The sequence below is a fragment of the Enhydra lutris genome, unplaced genomic scaffold, assembly GCF_002288905.1.
Source record: "Enhydra lutris kenyoni isolate GAN:26980312 unplaced genomic scaffold, ASM228890v2 scaffoldscaffold12, whole genome shotgun sequence".
In the NCBI taxonomy this organism is placed as follows: Eukaryota; Metazoa; Chordata; class Mammalia; order Carnivora; family Mustelidae; genus Enhydra; species Enhydra lutris.
Genome location: NW_019154096.1, coordinates 71,839,965 through 71,858,712, shown reverse-complemented (window position 1 = coordinate 71,858,712; position 18,748 = coordinate 71,839,965). Strand labels below are relative to the sequence as shown.

Sequence of the window (18,748 nt, the reverse complement as noted above, 5' to 3'; positions counted from 1 at the left end):
CTCCCTGCATAGGGCTTGGTTATCTGAGACAGAACCATCCGATAGCTTTCATGGCCGTGACTCATGGGATGTTTCAAAATGAATGTTCTGGTTAAGAGATCAGAGTTGTCACACCAGGGGTGCCCAGTTTCATGATGACTCTTTAATCACAATAGACACATGGCTGATGGCTTTCCTGTCACATAGCATCACAAAGCGTGTCCTTGGAAACATCAGTGGGTTCAGGTGTCAGAGATGTGGGGGGCCACGGAGTGGCTCTATGCCAAGGCTCCCCTCACAGGACATAAGGGGAGCATAGCGTTGGCTTTATCAGGCCAGTGCCCACTCACACGGTCAGCACGTGCTCTTGTTCTCTCTGCAAAGAGAAGCTCAAGGGAGGAATCTGTCCAGTGAGCAGGTGAAATCTGGGAGGGCTTCCTAGAGGAGTCCTTGGGTCAGACTGGGATAGCGCCAAGGAAGGAGGGGAGACTCAGCTGCAGAGCTCATAGAAATCTAGGAGTTAGGATCACGTGGAAATTGGCTTTGCTGGTGGCAGTCAATGACCTCCTCCTGGAGAAGTTGTAAGCCCACCTCTGGAACCCATCCTTGTGTCAGAGAGGGACCCAATTAGTGATCAATCAGTCCGTTAAGGATTAGAATTACAGGTCAATCCATGACTTTCCCTCAAAGCAGAGAATCTCAAAATAAAAGAAGTTCAGGGGAACCCAGGTCAGCTCCTACCCTACCACCATGTTGCTGATGGATCCTGAGCCCGCCTCTTGCCTTCCCCGGCCATCTGTCCCTGGATGGAGTTTACAGATGCTCCAGGAAGTGAAAGGGAGGGCAGACATTAAAAGTGTGTACTGTCAGGTTCTATTTATACAAAGTTCAAAAGCAGCCAAGACATCTTGAAAGGAAAGGAAGCCAGGATGTTGTTTGCCTTTTTCTGGGAAAGGTGGGGACAAAGATAAGACACTCCAGGTGGCTGGCCACATCTGTCTTTGGGGTTGGGTGCTGCTCACACTTTCTGGAAATCCACTTTGGGTTCACACACTTTTCAGTATGTATTTTATACTTTGATGAAAAATGTGCTTTTTAAAAAAGTGCAAAGTTTGCCTGCCTCTGGCTTTACTCCAACTGAGGAGACTTTCCAGCTCTCCTGGATGTCCTCAGACTGCTAACTGGAAAGAAAAGATGACTTTTCCTCTGTGGACAGAGGCAACAGCTTTGCTTACATTTTTTGTTTTCCTACAAGGAAATGTTAAATTTAATTCTGGCCAGTCTATTTGTTTTTCTAAATTAACCATTGCCAGAAAAGAGACTGTGGGTACTGAGGGGAGCATGCGTGCGTGTGTGTGTGTGTGTGTGTGTGTGTGAGTGTGTGTGAGTGTTCCCTTCCTATAATATTATACTTAGCAATGAAAATAAGTTGGAAGATGTTCATACACATCTAGCTAGGCAGAGAAACTTCCCTTTCCCCTTTCCATCAGTGTCCCTGGCATAGAGTGCGTGTTCAGTAGCTATGTGTTGAATGCATAAAACATTGAAAAAAAATCAATGGATAAAAGAAAATAGGAGAATAAGAAAGGCTTGGACCTGTGTCTTTATTTGCAGGCATTATTCAAATACCTTCTCTCATGGCTTGTTTTCTGGACATTGCTAAGAGAGATCAGAAAAGGGGCATCTGGTCTATTTTTACACAGTCACTGCCCCAAGCCCTCCCGATGTGGATGCTGGGCTAGCCAAGACCACATCCAGCGCGGCAGTGTGGCTTGTCCCCGGGGCTCATAGGACCCCCCTTCCCCAGCTCAGATTCAGGCGGCTTGGCCCACTGCCACAGGTTATCAAAGTACAGTCCCTTTGGGGAAGTCCCCATCTGGTGATGGCCTCAAAATGTCCACTCTGAGCACTGGGAGACTCCTTAATAAATCACTCAGCCATTTACATTACGTCACCAATAGTAGTAACTTTAAAAACTGGGCCAAAGGGTCAGCTTCCTTGATTCTCATTCCTAAGCCTACACATTGTCTCCCAGAGGCAGCTGTCTCATCTTTTAATGCCCCATGGCACATCCCTGTTGGCGGCCACAGAAGCATGGCTAGCTGTCCCCCTTGGCCTCATTGAACTGTGTAGTTTAGTTCCCCTGGTGACCCGGCTCTGGCCCAGGTCTATGAGCAGAGATACCTTCTCACTGCCCGAGCCTTCAGGCCACCAGCCCCATTGGGCCAGCCACCCCGAGGCCCTGCCTTGCTACGGGTCAGCCCCAGGGATGGGGCTGGCCAGGACGGGGTTGACCAATACAGAGCAAGGGAACCACCACCGCTCACTGCCGTGTCTGGGGTAGACATCGCCAATCCACCAAGACGTAATTTCTCCCTGAGTCTAGAGAAAGCCTTGGAACCCTTCCTTGTCCAGAACACCAAATGGGCACCTGCCACGAGTCACCTGCCTCTGAGCCTCATTACTCCTAGTTGCTACAGACAAGGCATTCTCTGAATTTTACTACAGCCTATGAAGACCCACTTCTGTGAGGGGAACCAAGCTACGTGAAAACGATGGATGGGAACTCATCACTCAGTAAGCCCTTCCGTGCACAGCACGGTGACAGGAAGCAAGGGCTGAGATGAAGGCCCACACCCCCTTCCTTCAAGCTGCTCATGATGCTCCTGGGGGTCAGGACGTAGGTACCACCATGTGGTCATAAGGGAACTGGTCACAGAGGCTCTCCAGAGAGGCCCCGCCATGCACAGAGTGGCAGAGTGGGCAGAGCAGCCTGGGGTCAGGGAAGCAGGAGCAGCAAGTTCAGGAGAAAACCGAGGTTCAGGAGACTGGGATCTCCGGGCACATGCATTTGGGAGGTGGAGGCCATTGATGAGGGAGCACCTTAAAGGTGCCCCTGTTCTGGGGCAGGAGACCTGGGATGGGAGGAGAACCACCTATAATCCTAAAAATGGGCACATGGTCCTCAAGATCGGGGGTGGGCCCGGATGACTACAGTGAAAGGGCACCGAGGCCCAGATGGTGCGTCTCTCCTCCCTGGGGGCACAGAGCTTGCTGGAGGGGAGCTGGAGGGAAGGCAGGCCCCTGGGATTCCCTCCTGCGCTGTGTCTGAGAACATGGGGCCGGGAGGAGGTATGGACACCAAAAGGAAACTCACAAGTGGTTTCTAACCAGAAACGAGGTGGCATCGGGGGCTCGGGAAGTGCCATGAAGGGAGGTGTGGGCTCAAAATGGAACCCAGTGTAGATGCGAGAGAAATGGAAAAGCTAATGACGGAGGGGAGGAGCCTGGGGACCCCAGCTCAGGAAACCCAAGGACACCCCCCCAATTCCGCGGAGGGGGCTACACACCTGAGAGCCTCATTCCCAGTGTTTCTCCCACATTAAAAACACAGTTTCCACATCCCAGCTCATTTCCTACCTCCTGGTTCTAAGCCGTTTCCAGTATGAGTGCTAACTTGGAGCCAAATAGCAAGTTTTCCTGGTGTGTGTGACTCATAGGAAAAAGTGTCTTTTGGGCTATTAAAAGAGGGGGGGGGTGGTTTAAGCATTTGTGTTCAAAGCAAATTATATAGAAACTAAGCAAAGTGCATGTCATTCTGGCACTGACTACCGCTTTCCCCAAATAATGAGGCAGGAAAAATGAGCTCTATAGTTAACATCGTGCACAGATGTTCCAGAAAAGGATTAAATGCGTCGGAACAATGCAAATGAAAAACTTGGCTTAAACAGGTCAATCCGCTGATGAGTATGGGGCAGATGTGTTTATCTGTGAAACTCATACGTGCACAAGAAACGGAGCCTCTGGGCTTCCTGGGACACACTGGATGGTGCCTGGAGACCCCCCTCCTGCCAAGGTGGGGGGCAGGCTCCTCAACCTGACAGTGACGGTGATGCCATCAGTGACTTCCTCCAGGCAGAGCCTGAGGACCACCTGGGACTATCTTTGGCGACAGGACCCCCACACCCCACAGCCAGCCTCTGTGATAGACGTGAGTGTATTCACAAAGTATCAATTGAGGCTAGAGAGGTGCAAAATGGAGCCAGTAAACCACCAATTTCAGCCTCTCCCGACCCTGCCCCGCTGCCCCCAAGCTACCACAGCTTAACAGGGGACTCTTGATTGAACAGAGAGAAAACTCACAGCAGAGAGCAGACCAGGGAGGGGAGGACACACTGTAAAGCCCTCAGCTAACAAAAACACTGAACCTAGAGGCAGCCTCAGAATCTTTCTTAACCCAGCATGCAGGGAGCTATTACTGAACTAGCTGGAGCGGACGCAAGAGAGGAATCCTATCAGCCATCCTAGGAATGGGCAGCAAAATGCCTTGGGATTCAGCAGACCTGAGTTCAAGTCAGACCCCTCACTTGCGTCATCTCTGACAAGATAGTTCATCTCCACCTTGAGTTTCTTCATCTGTAAAATGGGAATAAAACCAGCCCCAGAGTCCAACTGAGATTACAAATACAAAGTGCCATTATCAGAATTACGGCACTTAACACGTAATTAAATGGTGTCCATTAAGCTGAAATTACTATTTTTGACTGCTCTTTTGAGATCTAGAATTTCTAGAATTCATAAGTTTAGAGAGTATAAGAAACTGAGCTAATTCTATGAAAGCTTTGTGCATTCAAATGCTTTTCCATTTGTCTAGGAAATTCACGATGTCATCTGCTCTCATGAAACATAAGGGAGGATGACCTGGTCTCATTTAGACACATTTTAAACATGATGTTTTGAAGGTTTGGTAATAAATTTTTCTGAATGAAAGGAGTACTTTGTGCATCATGTCTTTTACTGGACAGAACAAGAGTTCAGAAGCACATGGTTATCTCAGGTTATAACACCTACATATTCGCATTTTCAAGTACTCCAAGGGCTCCAAGGATCCCGATAACCTTAAGTCCCATAAAGAAAATTGCATTCAGTGCACTCTGGGTGATGCTATGAAAAATCGTATCCCTGAGGCTTTTGCTCCAGGATATTATGAGTGTAAAAACCAGCATATATGCATTTCATCAATCCGCACGGTTACGTTACCTTTTAAAAAACGCCAGCACAGTTTCATGCACTGGAACCGTCTGGATTTTGTGGTTCAGTTGCAAGAAGACCCACAAAAGTAGTGTTTTCAGAAGATGAAACTCGTTAAAAGTGAACAACCTGGCCAAAATGAAAGAGAAGAAATTTGAGGAGTAGCAACAACTCAGGCCATTTTTAAGAAAAAACAGAAAGTTAAGAGTGAGTTTAGGAAAGAGGAAACACCACCCCTGAGTCTGCAGGTCACTTCAGACAAAGAGATGTTAAATGATGTTCTCAAGGTCATGTTCTCAGGGTCACGGGACCCAGTGACCCATTGGTGATCCTTAGGGGAGCTGGGATGTGACCCTAAGCAACCCGCCCCCCACCGGCTGTGGTGCCAAACGAATGGCCGGCTTCAAAGAGACAGGAGTGCCCGAGATGTTTTCATCTGTTCTTTCATTTAATTCCGGACAATCCTGCAAAGTTGGGGTATGTTCCTTACTTATATAGATAAATTCAGACTGACCCTATATTTATGTAAAATTTTAATATTTCGTTCATTGTGGGTTTTTGCATTAATTTTTATTTTAAAATACTGCACCGCAATATACTTACCTCAGCAGCTGAGGTCTTTTGGAGCCCCTCTTAAGTTTTGCACTGAGATAAATGCCTCCATCATCACTTCCTAGTTCCTAGTCCCTAGCTGGGACTGAGGGCAACATAACTGAGTTGAGTTCGCAGGACTGTGGGGGCAGAGCTGGGCAGGGGTCAGTCCAGCCCCAGGCTGGCCGTGGAGCCTCCCGCAGATGCTTGTATCCATAGACAGTGGTGACAGCAGGTGCTAAGATTTCCTTAAGTGGCATGCTGTTTCCTGTCACTGCTTTAACAAACCACCATGAACCAAGTGGCTTAAAACAACACACATTTATGATCTTATGGTTCTGGAATTCAGAAGAACACAACGGAGCTCACTGGGCTAGGATCAAGGTGTGGACCGCATTCTTCCCGGGGACTCTACGGAGAACCGTTTCCATGCTTTTTCCAGCTTCCAGAGGCTACCCACATCCCGTAGCTTATGGCCCTTTCCTCCATCCTCAGGCCAGCAGCACAGCACCTTCCAATCTCTTTCCAGTTCTCACTTTCCTGCCTGTGGTCTTCCACGTGCAAGGATCCTTGTGATTACACTGGGTCCACCCGGGCGATCCAGCACACCCTCCCCAGCTCAAGGTCATCCCTCTGCAACCTTCCTTCCCCTTTGCCATGCAACTGAACATATTCACAGGCTCGGGTTGGAATGTGGACATTATCAAGCCGACGACATACACAGAGATCATTAGCGCAGGGCCTGGCACGGAGGAGCGAGCTAACGAACGGCACCTCTGACTCCTAAGTGACAGGGCTGGGTCCTGGCTGTGGAGCCCACGCTTTGCCCGCAGTGACATGAGACTTCTTATCTAGAAACAAGTGGTGAGGAGGAGTGTCACTCCCTACAACGTCAACTCTGTAAACCAAGGAGGTCTCCCAGAGAGCTTCTCCAAAGCCTCCCACCAGCTTGATTATCTAAGAAGTCATTCCAGCCAGTCTTAATACCCTTGATATTTCTCACCATGAGCACAGGGATGGCATGTTTGGCTCCCTAACTTATCAGAGCTTCTGCGTCCACCACTTTGAGCGGTCTTGGTGGGTGGGACCCAAGCTAAATGGTGACTCTAAAGGAAGTGGAAAGGTCACCCACCCACCTTTCACACTATTTCTGGCCACAGGAGAATGTCTCTTTGCTTTTGTTTTCAGGCCACCTACAGATGCATGGGCTTTGATGCTGGTTAGACAGGATCAAATCTGTCACTGTCTGGGCAATGAGGGTGAGAAGGGATGGGGGATGTCACAGAGCCTGTTAGTACATGATGTGCCCACACAGAACTCCGCCAGTCCACCAACCAGCTCTGGCTGGGGAGCTGCGTGACACCTGGTGCAGAATCCAAGCCCCAGGTCCCCAAACCCGGAGGTTCTTTGGGACCTCACCAAGGAGGAGCCAGCAGCAGCAGGGGAGGAGTCCCTGGGGCTCCAAGAATCAGGGTCCTGGTTTTACTTTTTTTTTTTTTGCGATGAGGATGGGATACGCCTGGTTTTACTTTTATTATGAAGGGTAATTGTTCAAATAAAGTCCTCTGTCTTTAAAGATTTATTTATTTGAGAGAAAAAGAGTGTGTGCGTGCGTGCGTACAGGCAGGGGAGGGGTGTCAGGGCAGGCTCCGCACTGAGCGTGGAGCCTGACACAGGACTAACTCAGGACCTTGAGATCACGAGCTGAGCTGAAACCAAGAGTTGGACGTTTAACTAACTGCACCATCCAGGTGTCCCAGCCCCTCCATCTTTAGGCCAAGTTCCAGTCCCCCGAAGTACTGGTTCCTGCTGAGGACATTCTAACATATTTTCATTTACTCAAGAGCTCTGATGGCCTCACAGAACCCAGAGATCCTAAACTTCCCTCCAGCACAGGTGAACATCTGGGCTGTTCTACCTGTGTTTATAGGTGCTCAGTAGTAGCCATTGGGAGGTAAGTGGTATTTGTTCAAGAGAAAAATGTTAACAAGACACTGCTTGTCTTTTTTTTTTTTAAAGAAAATTATACATAAATAATAAGGGCCTCCCTTTGAGTACAGACTATGAAGAAAGCTGTATCAGGGCAAACAAGAAAGCATGAACAAGGATCCCGAATAAATAAAAAAGCAAAATAAAACAAATGGCTATTAGGAAGGGAATGAAAAATTGCTCTCTATCCATTCACTGGAAGCCTGCACAACTTCAAATTGAAAATGCTAATTAGATAAGTAAGAATCGACATGGAGAGAACACAGCTCCTTGTGTCAGAAAACGAAGGAGGCTGGAGAGCACTACGGTCACGATGAGAACATTGATTCGAAGTTTAAGGTTTTTTGTGTTTTTTTTTTAAGATTTTATTTATTTATTTGACAGAGACCACAAGTAAGCAGAGAAGCAGGCAGAGAGAGAGGAGGAAGCAGGGTCCCCGCTGAGCAGAGAGCCCAATATGGGGCTCGATCCCAGGACCCTGAGATCATGACCTGAGCCAAAGGCAGAGGCTTTAACCCACTGAGCCACCCAGGTGCCCCCGAAGTTTAAGTTTTTACGAAACGATATTACACATTATTTATAGACATGCACGTATGGAGTAAGAATACAATCACAGGACTGGGTTCACGCAGGCCCAGGACAATGGTCTGATTGTCTTGGGGAGGGGGAGAGGCTAAGAGGATGCTGGGAAGGGAGCATGGTCGACTTCTGCTTTGTTGGTGATGTTTTCTTTCTTACGACAAAATGTCACTGTTCATTTTGGGAGGGAGGTCCAATTGTGTGTTCTAGTCGCCTCCTAACTTTAAAATTGTTTTACAATAAAAACTAACCATCAATATCCTTATTGATCTTGATTATCAATAGGGAAAAATGAGTCCTCATGCAGAGCACAGCGGTAGGCCGGGCTGGTGATCACCGGGGCTTTGAGGCCACTCAGACCTGTGTTCAAATCCCAACTCTCATGCTGCGTGCAGGGAAACTGGGCCAGTCCTTTCATTTCCTACACATGAAAACGCAGGTAACAGCACCCACCTCACTGCATGGCTGTAGGAGTTAGGCCAATAACCCACTCAAAGTGTCCTGTATACAACAAGTGCTTAATAGTTGCCATTAGCCAGAGAAGCATCAGCTTCAGGAAGAAACTGTTTGAGAGCCATGGCCTATGGTGCTCCAGATGTTGTGGGACTGGCTCACCATGGAGGACAAGGGTGACTTCTCCTGGGAATTCCTGAGCCCTCAGGACCGATGGTGTCATGGGCAGGAAGCCGAGGATAAGTGGACAGAGCCTGGGTTGTAGGGTGGCTTTCCATGTAGATAGGAACTGGACAGCTGGTGGAGTTTTCCACTTCTCCTAAGTCTACCAGGAGCTTGGCTTCTAGAAAAGCAGAAGTTGGAACGAAGCTTTCATAGTATTGGAGTTCGCGGAACAGGGTAACCTAGTGCTGACCTCTGAAGAGAAAGTGAACTGGCAGCCGAAGGCCCAGGCGAAGAAATGAAACACCAGAGGCCCCAGAGGTCAGGGAAGTGGTGTGTAGTTTACGCAAGCGGTGTGTTGTTTACGAAACCCAGAGGAAGACCAGGTCAAAGGGGCTTCAGATCGAGAAGGTAAATGGCCCAGAAGCTGAAGCGTCTGCTGAGATGGACGTTGTTCCCACGAGGCTTAGAGACCCACACACCATGACCAGAAGCTGGGGGACGGGCCGCTGTCTACCCTAAGTGGGCCCATGGGGATGGGCCATCCCTGACCCCTCACGTGCTGGCATTTCCACACAGCCCCTCTGGGACCATGTGACTTGCCAGGACAACCCAGCTGAGCTCTGGCTGCCAGGCAGCGTGGCCTCTGGAACAAATGACGAGACAGTGTAGTGTGGAGGGAGGGAGCCTGGACTTTGGAGCCTGAGCTCTGGGCTTGAGCGAGCCCTACGTTTTATTGTCCCTCTTATCCTTGGGACACTAACTGCACCTGTCACACAGGGCTGTGGGGCTTGAAAGGGATGGTGCACAGAGCAGGGCACCTACCCCAAGGGGCTCAATAAATATGAACTCATCTAAAGGTTCTTTTTTTAAAAAAATTAACATATATTGTATTATTAGCCCCAGGGGTACAGGTCTGTGAATCGCCAAAGGCAAGGGAAGCAAGGGCAAAAATGAACTATTGGGACTTCATCAAGATCAAAAGCTTTTGCACAGCAAAGGAAACAGTCAACAAAACCAAAAGACAACTGACAGAATTGGAGATATTTGCAAATGACATATCAGATAAAGGGCTATTATCTAAAATCTATAAAGAACTTAGCAAACTCAACACCCAAAGAACAAATAATACAATCAAGAAATGGGCAGAAGACATGAACAGACATTTCTGCGAAGAAGACATCCAGATGGCCAACAGACACATGAAAGAGTGCTCCACATCACTCGGCATCAGGGAAATACAAATCAAAACCACAGTGAGACACCAGTCAGAGGGGCTAAAATTAACAAGTCAGGGGATGACAGATGCTGGCGAGGATGCGGAGAAAGGGGAGCCCTCCTACACTGTTGGTGGGAATGCGAGCTGGTGCAGCCGCTCTGGAAAGTTTTGTTCTTAATCAGCTGTGGTCCAAGATGGCAGACCCACCAGCCCGCCAGCGTGCCCAGGTGAGGCGCCCGAGCCTGGGTAAATGTCTCAGACCCCACCCGGCACCAGGTATGGCCAGGCCCCGATTTCCAGCACCTTCTGTTCCCCACCTCCCTCCAGCTTCAAAGCAGGTGGGGGCTGACAACACCACAGCGACCCTCGACTGAGGAGAATCTGCCTGGGGGAACGTGAACAGGAGGTCAGAGCGCTGCCAGCTGAAAGCCTCCAAGGCACAAGGGCTGATGACTTGCTTGAGGCCACGCAGGGCCCTTTCCCCTGCCGCTGGGATGGCTCTGGACCGTGTGTGTAGACAGCTCCTGGGGAGGGGCGGGAGGAGCAGGACCCTGTTCCCACATCAGTCATGTCTCCCCAAGCTTGTGCGTCTAGACGCTTGACGTGGTATGTACTTGACCTCTTTTCCTGCCTCATGTACATTTTGTAAGGCCCATTCCATCACCGAGGCTCTGGCTGTGGTCAGACAATTTTTCCCTGTTCTTGGTTAAATGCTACCAGGGTGCGACAGCTCAGTCTTTCCAAGGGAGGGACAGTGTTAGGAAAAGTCTAAGGGATGCCATGTTTATCTTTTCTTCAATGCTTGTGTAACCTTTGCTCTGCTGGAGGGTGGGGGAGGGCACATGCGGGGGGGGGGGGAAGCAGCAGGGAGTGGGGTAGAATGACACCAGGAGGCCGCCCAGATTCCCCCGGGCGCTCCTGATAATACGGTCTCCCTCAACATTAGAACTCTGTTCTAACAACCTCATTACTCTTTAAGTATGAGAACATCGCAAGCCACTCGGTAAATTCAAACCAACAGTGGAATGAATCTGTCCAGATCTGATTTCTGAAATCCGATTGCTTTCTATGCCATGAGCAGGAGTAGACATTTCATCTCTGACATATGGCTACAAAGTTTAGTAGGATTTACTTCTCGCTTTTGAAGTTCACCCCAAGGGGATACAATCCTGGCAACTTGGCAATGGCCTTGTAAGGAGGTCCAAAGATCCTGACAGGTAAATACAGCCTGTCACCCTAAACCAGAATGTTCTAAAGGAGAGTGCCGGGCCAATGACGTCAGCTGTTAACATCAATGCCACATCGCGTATGGTTGGTAATTGCACTGCGGTCACATTAAAAAGTTCTTTTTATCAGCAAATAAACACGGAAGCATTTAGGAGAAACTGTAGCTGGTGTAGGTAACCTGCCCCCAGAGGCTCCAGGAGCAAGACGTGGGTACGAAACTCTGCACAGATGCAGATAATTGAGCAAATAGCAGAGATCGAACAAAACAGGGTAAAGGGTGTATAAATATTCTTTGTGCCATTCTTACTATTTTAAGTTTGAAATTATTTTCAAATAGACTATGTTTAAAAATACTTTTCACTTGTGACAAAACCAGAAAGTCCTTTTGACTTCGTTAATGGCACGTCTAGAAATTTAATGTGGGAAAATAGTCTGAGATAGACACACGTACATTGAAGGAGAGATCACCACGGTACTGTATTTATATTGGTAATACACTAGAAATAACCTAAAAGGTCAAGCACTGGGGATGTTTCCATGAATGACTCGAAGGACCAGAAGGAGCCAGCCAGAAACCAGGCATTTCGGGCAGGAGGGAGAGCACAACTGTGTGTGGCAGGTGCTCAGCGGGGCTGGAGTCTCAGGTGGCCCCGTGGATGTCTCGTGGCTGCTGAGACAGAGGGACAGATGTGCGCACCAGAGGCCCTTGGGCTAGAGACGTTCTCAGTGGGGGTCAAGAGCAGACACAAGACCCTGACTTAGAGGTCCCTGCAGTGGTCCAGAGAACAGCTGATGGAGGTCTAGGCTCTGGCTGGTGCCCAAGAAGAGAAGCCTGTAGAGATGGTCTGGGTGCGGGAGTGTTACTGACGCGCTCGGGGTGAAGGCGAAGTGGGTGTGGAAGGGTTCCCAAGGTTCTAGCTTGAGCAGCTGGTGAAGGAACACAGGGTGGGGCCCCAAGGGTTGGCTGTTAGCTTGAGCTGTCAGGTCAAACGCATGTCTGGGTCAGAGCTGTTCGGGAGAGGAGTCAGGGCTAAAGATAGAAACTGACTTAGGATAAGAGGTTTTATTTTCTGTTTTCTGATTTTCTCTATTTTCCCTTTACCATCATGAATGTGTATTAATGTTGCCAGGATTTTTTTAATTACATGGGCAATTATTGAATTAATTACCATGTGGATAACGAGACAGCGAGCACCCAGAGCATCCCTACCCCAGTGAAGGAGTGTGAAGGGGGTCCATCCCCACCCCACCCCCCAGCACTCCACGTTTTGGCCCCCACCTTGGGCTGGCTGTCCAGGAGGGCGGGGAGTTTGGGAAGGAGTGGGTGCTGAACACTGGGCCTGGCCATCAGGGGTATGGGGGTGCCCCGCTTGAGCACCTCCCTTCCAGGACCAACCCTACTGCCCCAGGATCCCCTCGGGGACAACACCTGGTCCCACACACAGCACCCCTGGGGACCAACTCTGACCTGGGGGACCGAAGCACTTTGTGGAGCAGCTCCTGCGGGATTTTCCGGAGGTGGATCTGCGTCCCCACCAGAGGGACCAAGTTCATTTCCAGCCACTTCTCACAGGCAGTGGTGAGCTGCGCTTCTTTATACTGAGAAGGACCAGAAAAGCCAATGGGTTAAGAGATCCCTGAACTCCCAGCGCCCTCTGCTGGCCCTTGGCGACACTACAAGCAGGCTCCCGGGCGTGTCCTGCTGTAGACACTCAAACCTTTTCTTCCAAACACACAAAATGCAGCAGATAACATTTTTGGAATGTTTGCTATGCTCCTGGCCACGCACCAGATTGATTTAAGTTAATCCTCACCATAATCCTATGTGGTCGGTTCCTTATTATCCCTATTTTTACTGATGGAGAAACTGAGGCCCCAAGATTGCTGCTCTTGCCAACGATCCAAAAACTAGCAAGTGGCAGAGCTGGGAGCAAACCCTGGTGGTGTGACCACAGGGTGGCACACTGAAACCACGGATCGTGGAAGGGCCCACAGGGTGTGACCCAAAGGGAGGCTCGTCCAAAGAAAAAAGTCCAAAGAAAACGACAACGTTCTCCCAGGGACGGACCTGGACAAGGTCTTAGTACCTCTTGCATGTCCTCGGAGTGACAGTCCTTCCCAAGCCAAAGAGTGGCTGAGAAATGCTGACCAGATCGCAGAGACGCTGCCCACAGAGTGACGTTTTAGTGCCTCATGGAGTAAAGGTGAGGGCACTGCATTATCTTTGCAAAAGAGGCAGTGAGTGCCTTCTTAGAGGCCATCACAAGGGCACTCTGACATGCCGACTGTGCGCGGACTGAACTTGGCAGTCAGATGGACCCGTTTCAAGGTCAATGGCGACCTCACAGAGGAAGGCTAGGATTGGACGGCCTGGGGTTCGAGCCCAGCACTGCAACTCAGAACTGACCCTGCTCTGTTTGCTCCCCTCCTTGGGTCTCAGTGTTCTCCTCTGACAATGTGACCCTATGATGACATCATTTATTCCCAGTACTGACACAGTGACTGGCCCCAGGCAGGGAGACACACATAATTTCACCTGACTCCAAGAAGAACGTCCTGGAAGATTGCCTGCTACTTGGGGTGAGAAAGGCTGTGCTTTTATTTGCCCTCCTAATTTTTAAGGCTTTTTAATTTCTCATTTAAAAATGTTTTTTGGTTTTAAAATGTCCTTTTAAACTAAAGTGATTTTTAAAATTGTTTCCTTGGCAAAATAAAATATGGGTACCAGTTAAGTGGGTGCTTTCAGATAGGTTTTGTTTTGTTTTGTTCTGTTTTGTTTTGTTTTTGGAGCTGGGCCTGGTGGGTAAAATCCCAGAGCCTGATGTGTTCTCAAAGTTCCCCAGGTGTGATGAGCTCAGTCCAGGTTATCCTCACCTTGCAGCCGGCCAGGTAGAAGTCCTTGATGGTGCTTGGCATGAGTCCGTTCATCATCATGGCCACACACCTGCAGAGAGAGAAATGCGGTTCTTGGAGACCCCCAGGCAGAGAACTTGGAAACCCCAGAGGTTTGCATCAACTCCAGGATGGTAGCAGGGGTGGAACTGAGGTGTGAAAGGGGGTGTGCAGAAGGTGCTGGTCCTGCCCCCCCCCCCAGGCCCTGTGTTCTTCAGGTGCTGGCTTTTGGCAGTGAGACATGTGAGCAGAATTAGCAGGGTTTGGAGTTGGGGTACAGAAATTGGTGCTCCAGGAGGCTGACACGTTCACGTGTGCCCCCCTTCTCACTGTCATACTCATTGGCCAGGCTGCATTGGAATGGTCAGGCTTCCCCAGATTGGGGGACACAAAGCAAGCCTAAAGCATGCACATACGTCTACACACGCAGCAAGCAGAATCGCAGCTGTGCCGTTGCAAGTGTGCGATGCTCAAAACCAAGGAACAGTACCAGCTGGAACCTCCAGGCACACACCGCACCCCCCGAACACAGGCAGCCTCGGCGGTGTGGGATCCAGACCTAAGCAGCCACCAGGGTGATTTTGCACTTGGCCAGGAGCTCAACTAAGATGGTCTTTGAGGTCTCATCCAGCACCTGGATTTGTGATGCTATCAGAGTAACCCAGGGCATTTCTGTTCCACTATACACTACACACACACACACACACACACACACACACACACTGAGGCGTGTGCTGCCACATCCTGGCCAACTGTACCATCAGCCTCTCAAAGGCAGGTGAGAGCCAGCCCAGTGGCGTGCCAGGCCCACCTGGATCCGACCTGTGACACCCACCACAATTACCTGGGGAATCTTGAGCAAGACCCATCTGCCCCAGGCAGGCCGAGGTTTGCTCATCTGGGTAATGAGGGCTTGTTATCTCCAAAGCCCTTGCTACTCTGACCTTTAAAACAAGTCGTGGAGGGGAGGAAGGAAAATGAAGGACATGTCATTCTTAGCTCAGCCCCAGATTGCCAACGCCACGGCTCCGAGAGTGAGCTGAGGCTAAGAATTTGGGCCCAAGGTAGGGCAGCTGTGGCTGATAGAGGCTGTAGACCCTGCTCCAAGAGGGAGGCGGACCTTCCAGCTTTCAGGTCAGAGATATCAGAGCACCAGGAATCAGGAAGCTGTGATATTGTTCTCATTATGGCGATGTGGGGCTGCAAACGGGTGGTGCAGGCCATGAACAGGGCATGGGAAATCCCAGCAGAAGCCAGACCTTGCCCCAGTGGAGTTAGCCCCAGAGCCCACACGACCCAGCTCTGCCTATACCTCTGGTCTCCTATCTCCCACAGCCACCCACCCTGCAGATCGGGCCAAGCTGACATGCTGGAGTGTCTCTTCCAGACTCTGGTCCCCTTGGCTGTCACGTCCAGGCCTCTGAGAGCCTGCATCCCTAAGCTCACATGGCGTCTGCCTCCCCAATAAGGCTTCTTGAGACTCCGGATCATGTGTCTGGCTAGAGTCATTTCAGATGCCCCAAGAATGAGACACTGGCTCAAAACTGTCTTCGGGGTAGAATCTGGCTGTTTGGAGTCTACAGAAATTGACTTGAAACCGGCACAAGTCCGGAGAGATCCTGCCCTGCGCTCTCCAGGGCAGCTGATGTCCTCTCTTGACCAGGACAGGAAGTTCTTGCATTCTTTCATTTCCTCAGATAAAGATCCTGAGGCAGAGAGTGGAACAAGCCAGATGGACCATCGCTGCCCTGAATCCCTCTCTGTGTGGAATCGCCTCAAGTGCTATGAAATCAGAGAGTTAGACGATACCAGCTCGATGCTCAGGATGTGAGTGCAGTAGGCACACATCCCAGGAAAAGCCCGAGGGAAGGGACAACATATTCTAGAAAAAGTGAATCCCATCAACAATTTTCCATTTGGTTCACTTACCCTTTCATAAATGTTACCGGAATGGAGCAATATTACAGGATACAGAAAAGGGGAACTCTAAGAACTGTTCTGGTCAATCACAGGGACCTGTTTACTTGCAATTAATCATACATAACACAAAATGTTCCGGTTGGGATCCCCATCCTTCATTCCACTTTGCTCATTTCCTGTGCCCTGGAGACCTGTGGGGCAGGAAGCTCTAGAGAGCGGGAACTCTGTCCCTTTGGTCCTCACTGTTCCCAGTGTCCTGAAGACACCCAAGGCGTCGTTCATAAAGGAGCAGATGAGTGACTGAAGGTGTGTTGGAACAAAATGACCGGTCACTGGCCCCCAGCAAACCCTGCCTCACCAAGTGCGCCTGAAGGGAGGGAGCAGGAAGGCTTCATTAGTGGCAAATGGTGACGTCACCACTCGCCTGAGCAAAGCAGAAACGGACAGTGTTGGGGTCCAGGTTCTGCGGCCCCTTGACCTCCTGTAAGTTCTGGCTGCTCTCCTGTGGCCTTGAGCAAGTCACTCACCTCACGAGGGTCCAGTTTTCTTGTCTGTGAAGTGGACATAGTCACGTACCACCTCCCAGGACTGCAGGGAGGATGAACGAGGTCACCCTGGCCAGGAGCTGAGGGTGGTGACTGTGCCCGATGCTCCCGCTCAGAGCACAGCCCCTCACCCCCGACAAAGTCCTGGAAATAGGGCAAATGTAATGAGCCCCATTTCACAGCTGAGATCACTGAGGCACATGAAGAGCAAGAAACAGCTTACCACAGGGCTGAGCACAGCCCCGGCTGCTCACACCCTAGGTTTGCTGTTGGCTCTGCAGAAAAAAGTCTAATGAAAACCAGGAGCCTGAGTGGCTCGGTCAGTTGAGCGTCTCTTGATTTTGGCTCTGGTCATGGTCTCAGTTGGCCCGCGGAGGTGTGTGTGCTCAGTGAGAGGCTTGTCAGCGACAGTGAGCACGGTGAACTGACAAGCAAGCAGGGTGGGCGGCCCGGGGGAAGCTGGAAGGAGCTCGCTGCTGGGGCAGAGGCTCAGCCGTGAGCTCAGCACGTGTGAGTTAGGGCCTCGGTTCCTTTGCAGACTCACAGCTGTGCTCGGTGCAGAGAAACCCAGTTGTCCTCGTCCACCGAAGAGAAACGGTCTATGAATGGGCCAGGAGGCCCCCCTCTACCTCGCCCAGGGCTGGCCCCGGCCCTACGCCTTGCCAGGCTTCTTACCTTTGAAACAGGCTGCTGAACTGGAGAATGTGTGCGGAAGCCAGCACGCCCAGCACGTCGTTCATGTTTATCTCCACTTTGCTCAGGTAGAGGTTCTTCAGGGCCGTGGCAAAGGCTGGGGGAGAAGCAGCGAGAGAGAAAGCCGTCATCTTGGGGCTCTGCACCCTGCGTCCCTTACCTGGGGGTGCCCTCCCCACTGGACATTCAAGTGTGCTGGGGCTGGCCGGGCAGAGATGCCCTTAGAGGAAATGTACCTGCTCGGCCCTGAGTGCGGATCCAGCCCGGGCTCCCACCCTCCCCAGAGGAGTTGAAGAAGAAGTCAGGAAAAGCCGGCTCCTGGGGCGCCTGGGTGGCTCAGTGGGTTAAAGCCTCTGCCTTCGGCTCAGGTCATGATCCCAGGGTCCTGGGATCGAGCCCCGCATCGGGCTCTCTGCTCAGCAGGGAGCCTGCTTCCCCTCCTCTCTCTCTGCCTGCCTCTTTGTCTACTTGTGAGCTCTCTCTCTGTCAAATAAATAAATAAAATCTTTAAAAAAAAAAAAAAAGAAACAAAAGAAAAGCCGGCTCCTGCTGAAAGAACGCTGCCCTAATCCCATCCTGGCATCTGTGCCTCAGGGGTCCTCCGCGCCCCCGGGCCCTGTGTGCTGTGCAGGGAGGTGACTGCCCCGAAATGTACAAACACTGTGTGCATGTGCGTGCACTTTGTTCTCTGGAGAGAATGCTTAGCTTACAGCAGACTTTCCTCAGAGTCTTCAAAAAGGCTAAGGACTCCTGGTAAGAGCGAGGCTGATGTCATGTCGGAGAACTGAGCTCCTGTGACCCGGGAGCAGAGGGATGGGGCTTATTCTAAGTCCGTCTACCTGGTCCCAATCAGCACGGCAGCCCAGCCCCGTACTCTCCGAGGACAACCGGCCTGGCCAGGGCTTTCCGGGGCTGGTGTTTCCTGACCTGTGGGTCCGAAGACCGTGACAGCACGCAGCTGCTTTAAGACAGCTGTCTGTCTCTGTTTCCAGGTGGCAGGCTGGGGTGGGAGAGGGTGAGCCCATCGAGGGAGGGGCGTGTCCACAGCTGCCCGGCAAGGGCAGGCCGAGGGCTTCCCTGTCATCGGGTCGGTCTGACCCAACGCCTGTTGCTTTCTTCCTCCTCGGCATCCTCCACGCCTCTCTTCCAGGGATGAGCACCTCTCTCTAGCACCTTCTCTGCTCCGCTCAGCTATCTTCAACAAGGAAGGACTGAACACCCTGTGCCACTTGTTTGTTCTATTGTTTCTAAATCTAGCAGGGCGGGACGCCTGGGTGGCTCAGTGGGTTAAGCCGCTGCCTTCGGCTCAGGTCGTGATCCCAGCGTCCTGGGATCGAGTCCCACATCGAGCTCCTTGCTCAGCGGGGAGCCTGCTTCTCCCTCTGCCTCTGCCTGCCACTCTATCTGCTTGTGCTCACTCTCGCTCTCTCTCTATCTCTCTCTCTGACAAATAAATAAATAAAATCTT

The 18,748-nt window shown here is 50.8% G+C and overlaps 1 protein-coding gene across 2 annotated transcripts in view; it reads right to left on the bottom strand.

The window, feature by feature from the left end:
• Positions 1 to 18,748, bottom strand: part of LOC111145277 (BTB domain containing 16) — a 42,338-nt gene that overhangs the window by 11,816 nt on the left and 11,774 nt on the right. For both annotated transcript variants that reach the window (XM_022500107.1, XM_022500108.1), the window contains exons 6-9: positions 17,263 to 17,377; positions 14,105 to 14,174; positions 12,699 to 12,829; positions 5,020 to 5,139 (exon numbers count right to left, since the gene is read on the bottom strand). In XM_022500107.1, coding sequence (XP_022355815.1) covers positions 5,020 to 5,139; positions 12,699 to 12,829; positions 14,105 to 14,174; positions 17,263 to 17,377 — 436 coding nt within the window. The remainder of the gene's footprint in view (positions 1 to 5,019; positions 5,140 to 12,698; positions 12,830 to 14,104; positions 14,175 to 17,262; positions 17,378 to 18,748) is intronic.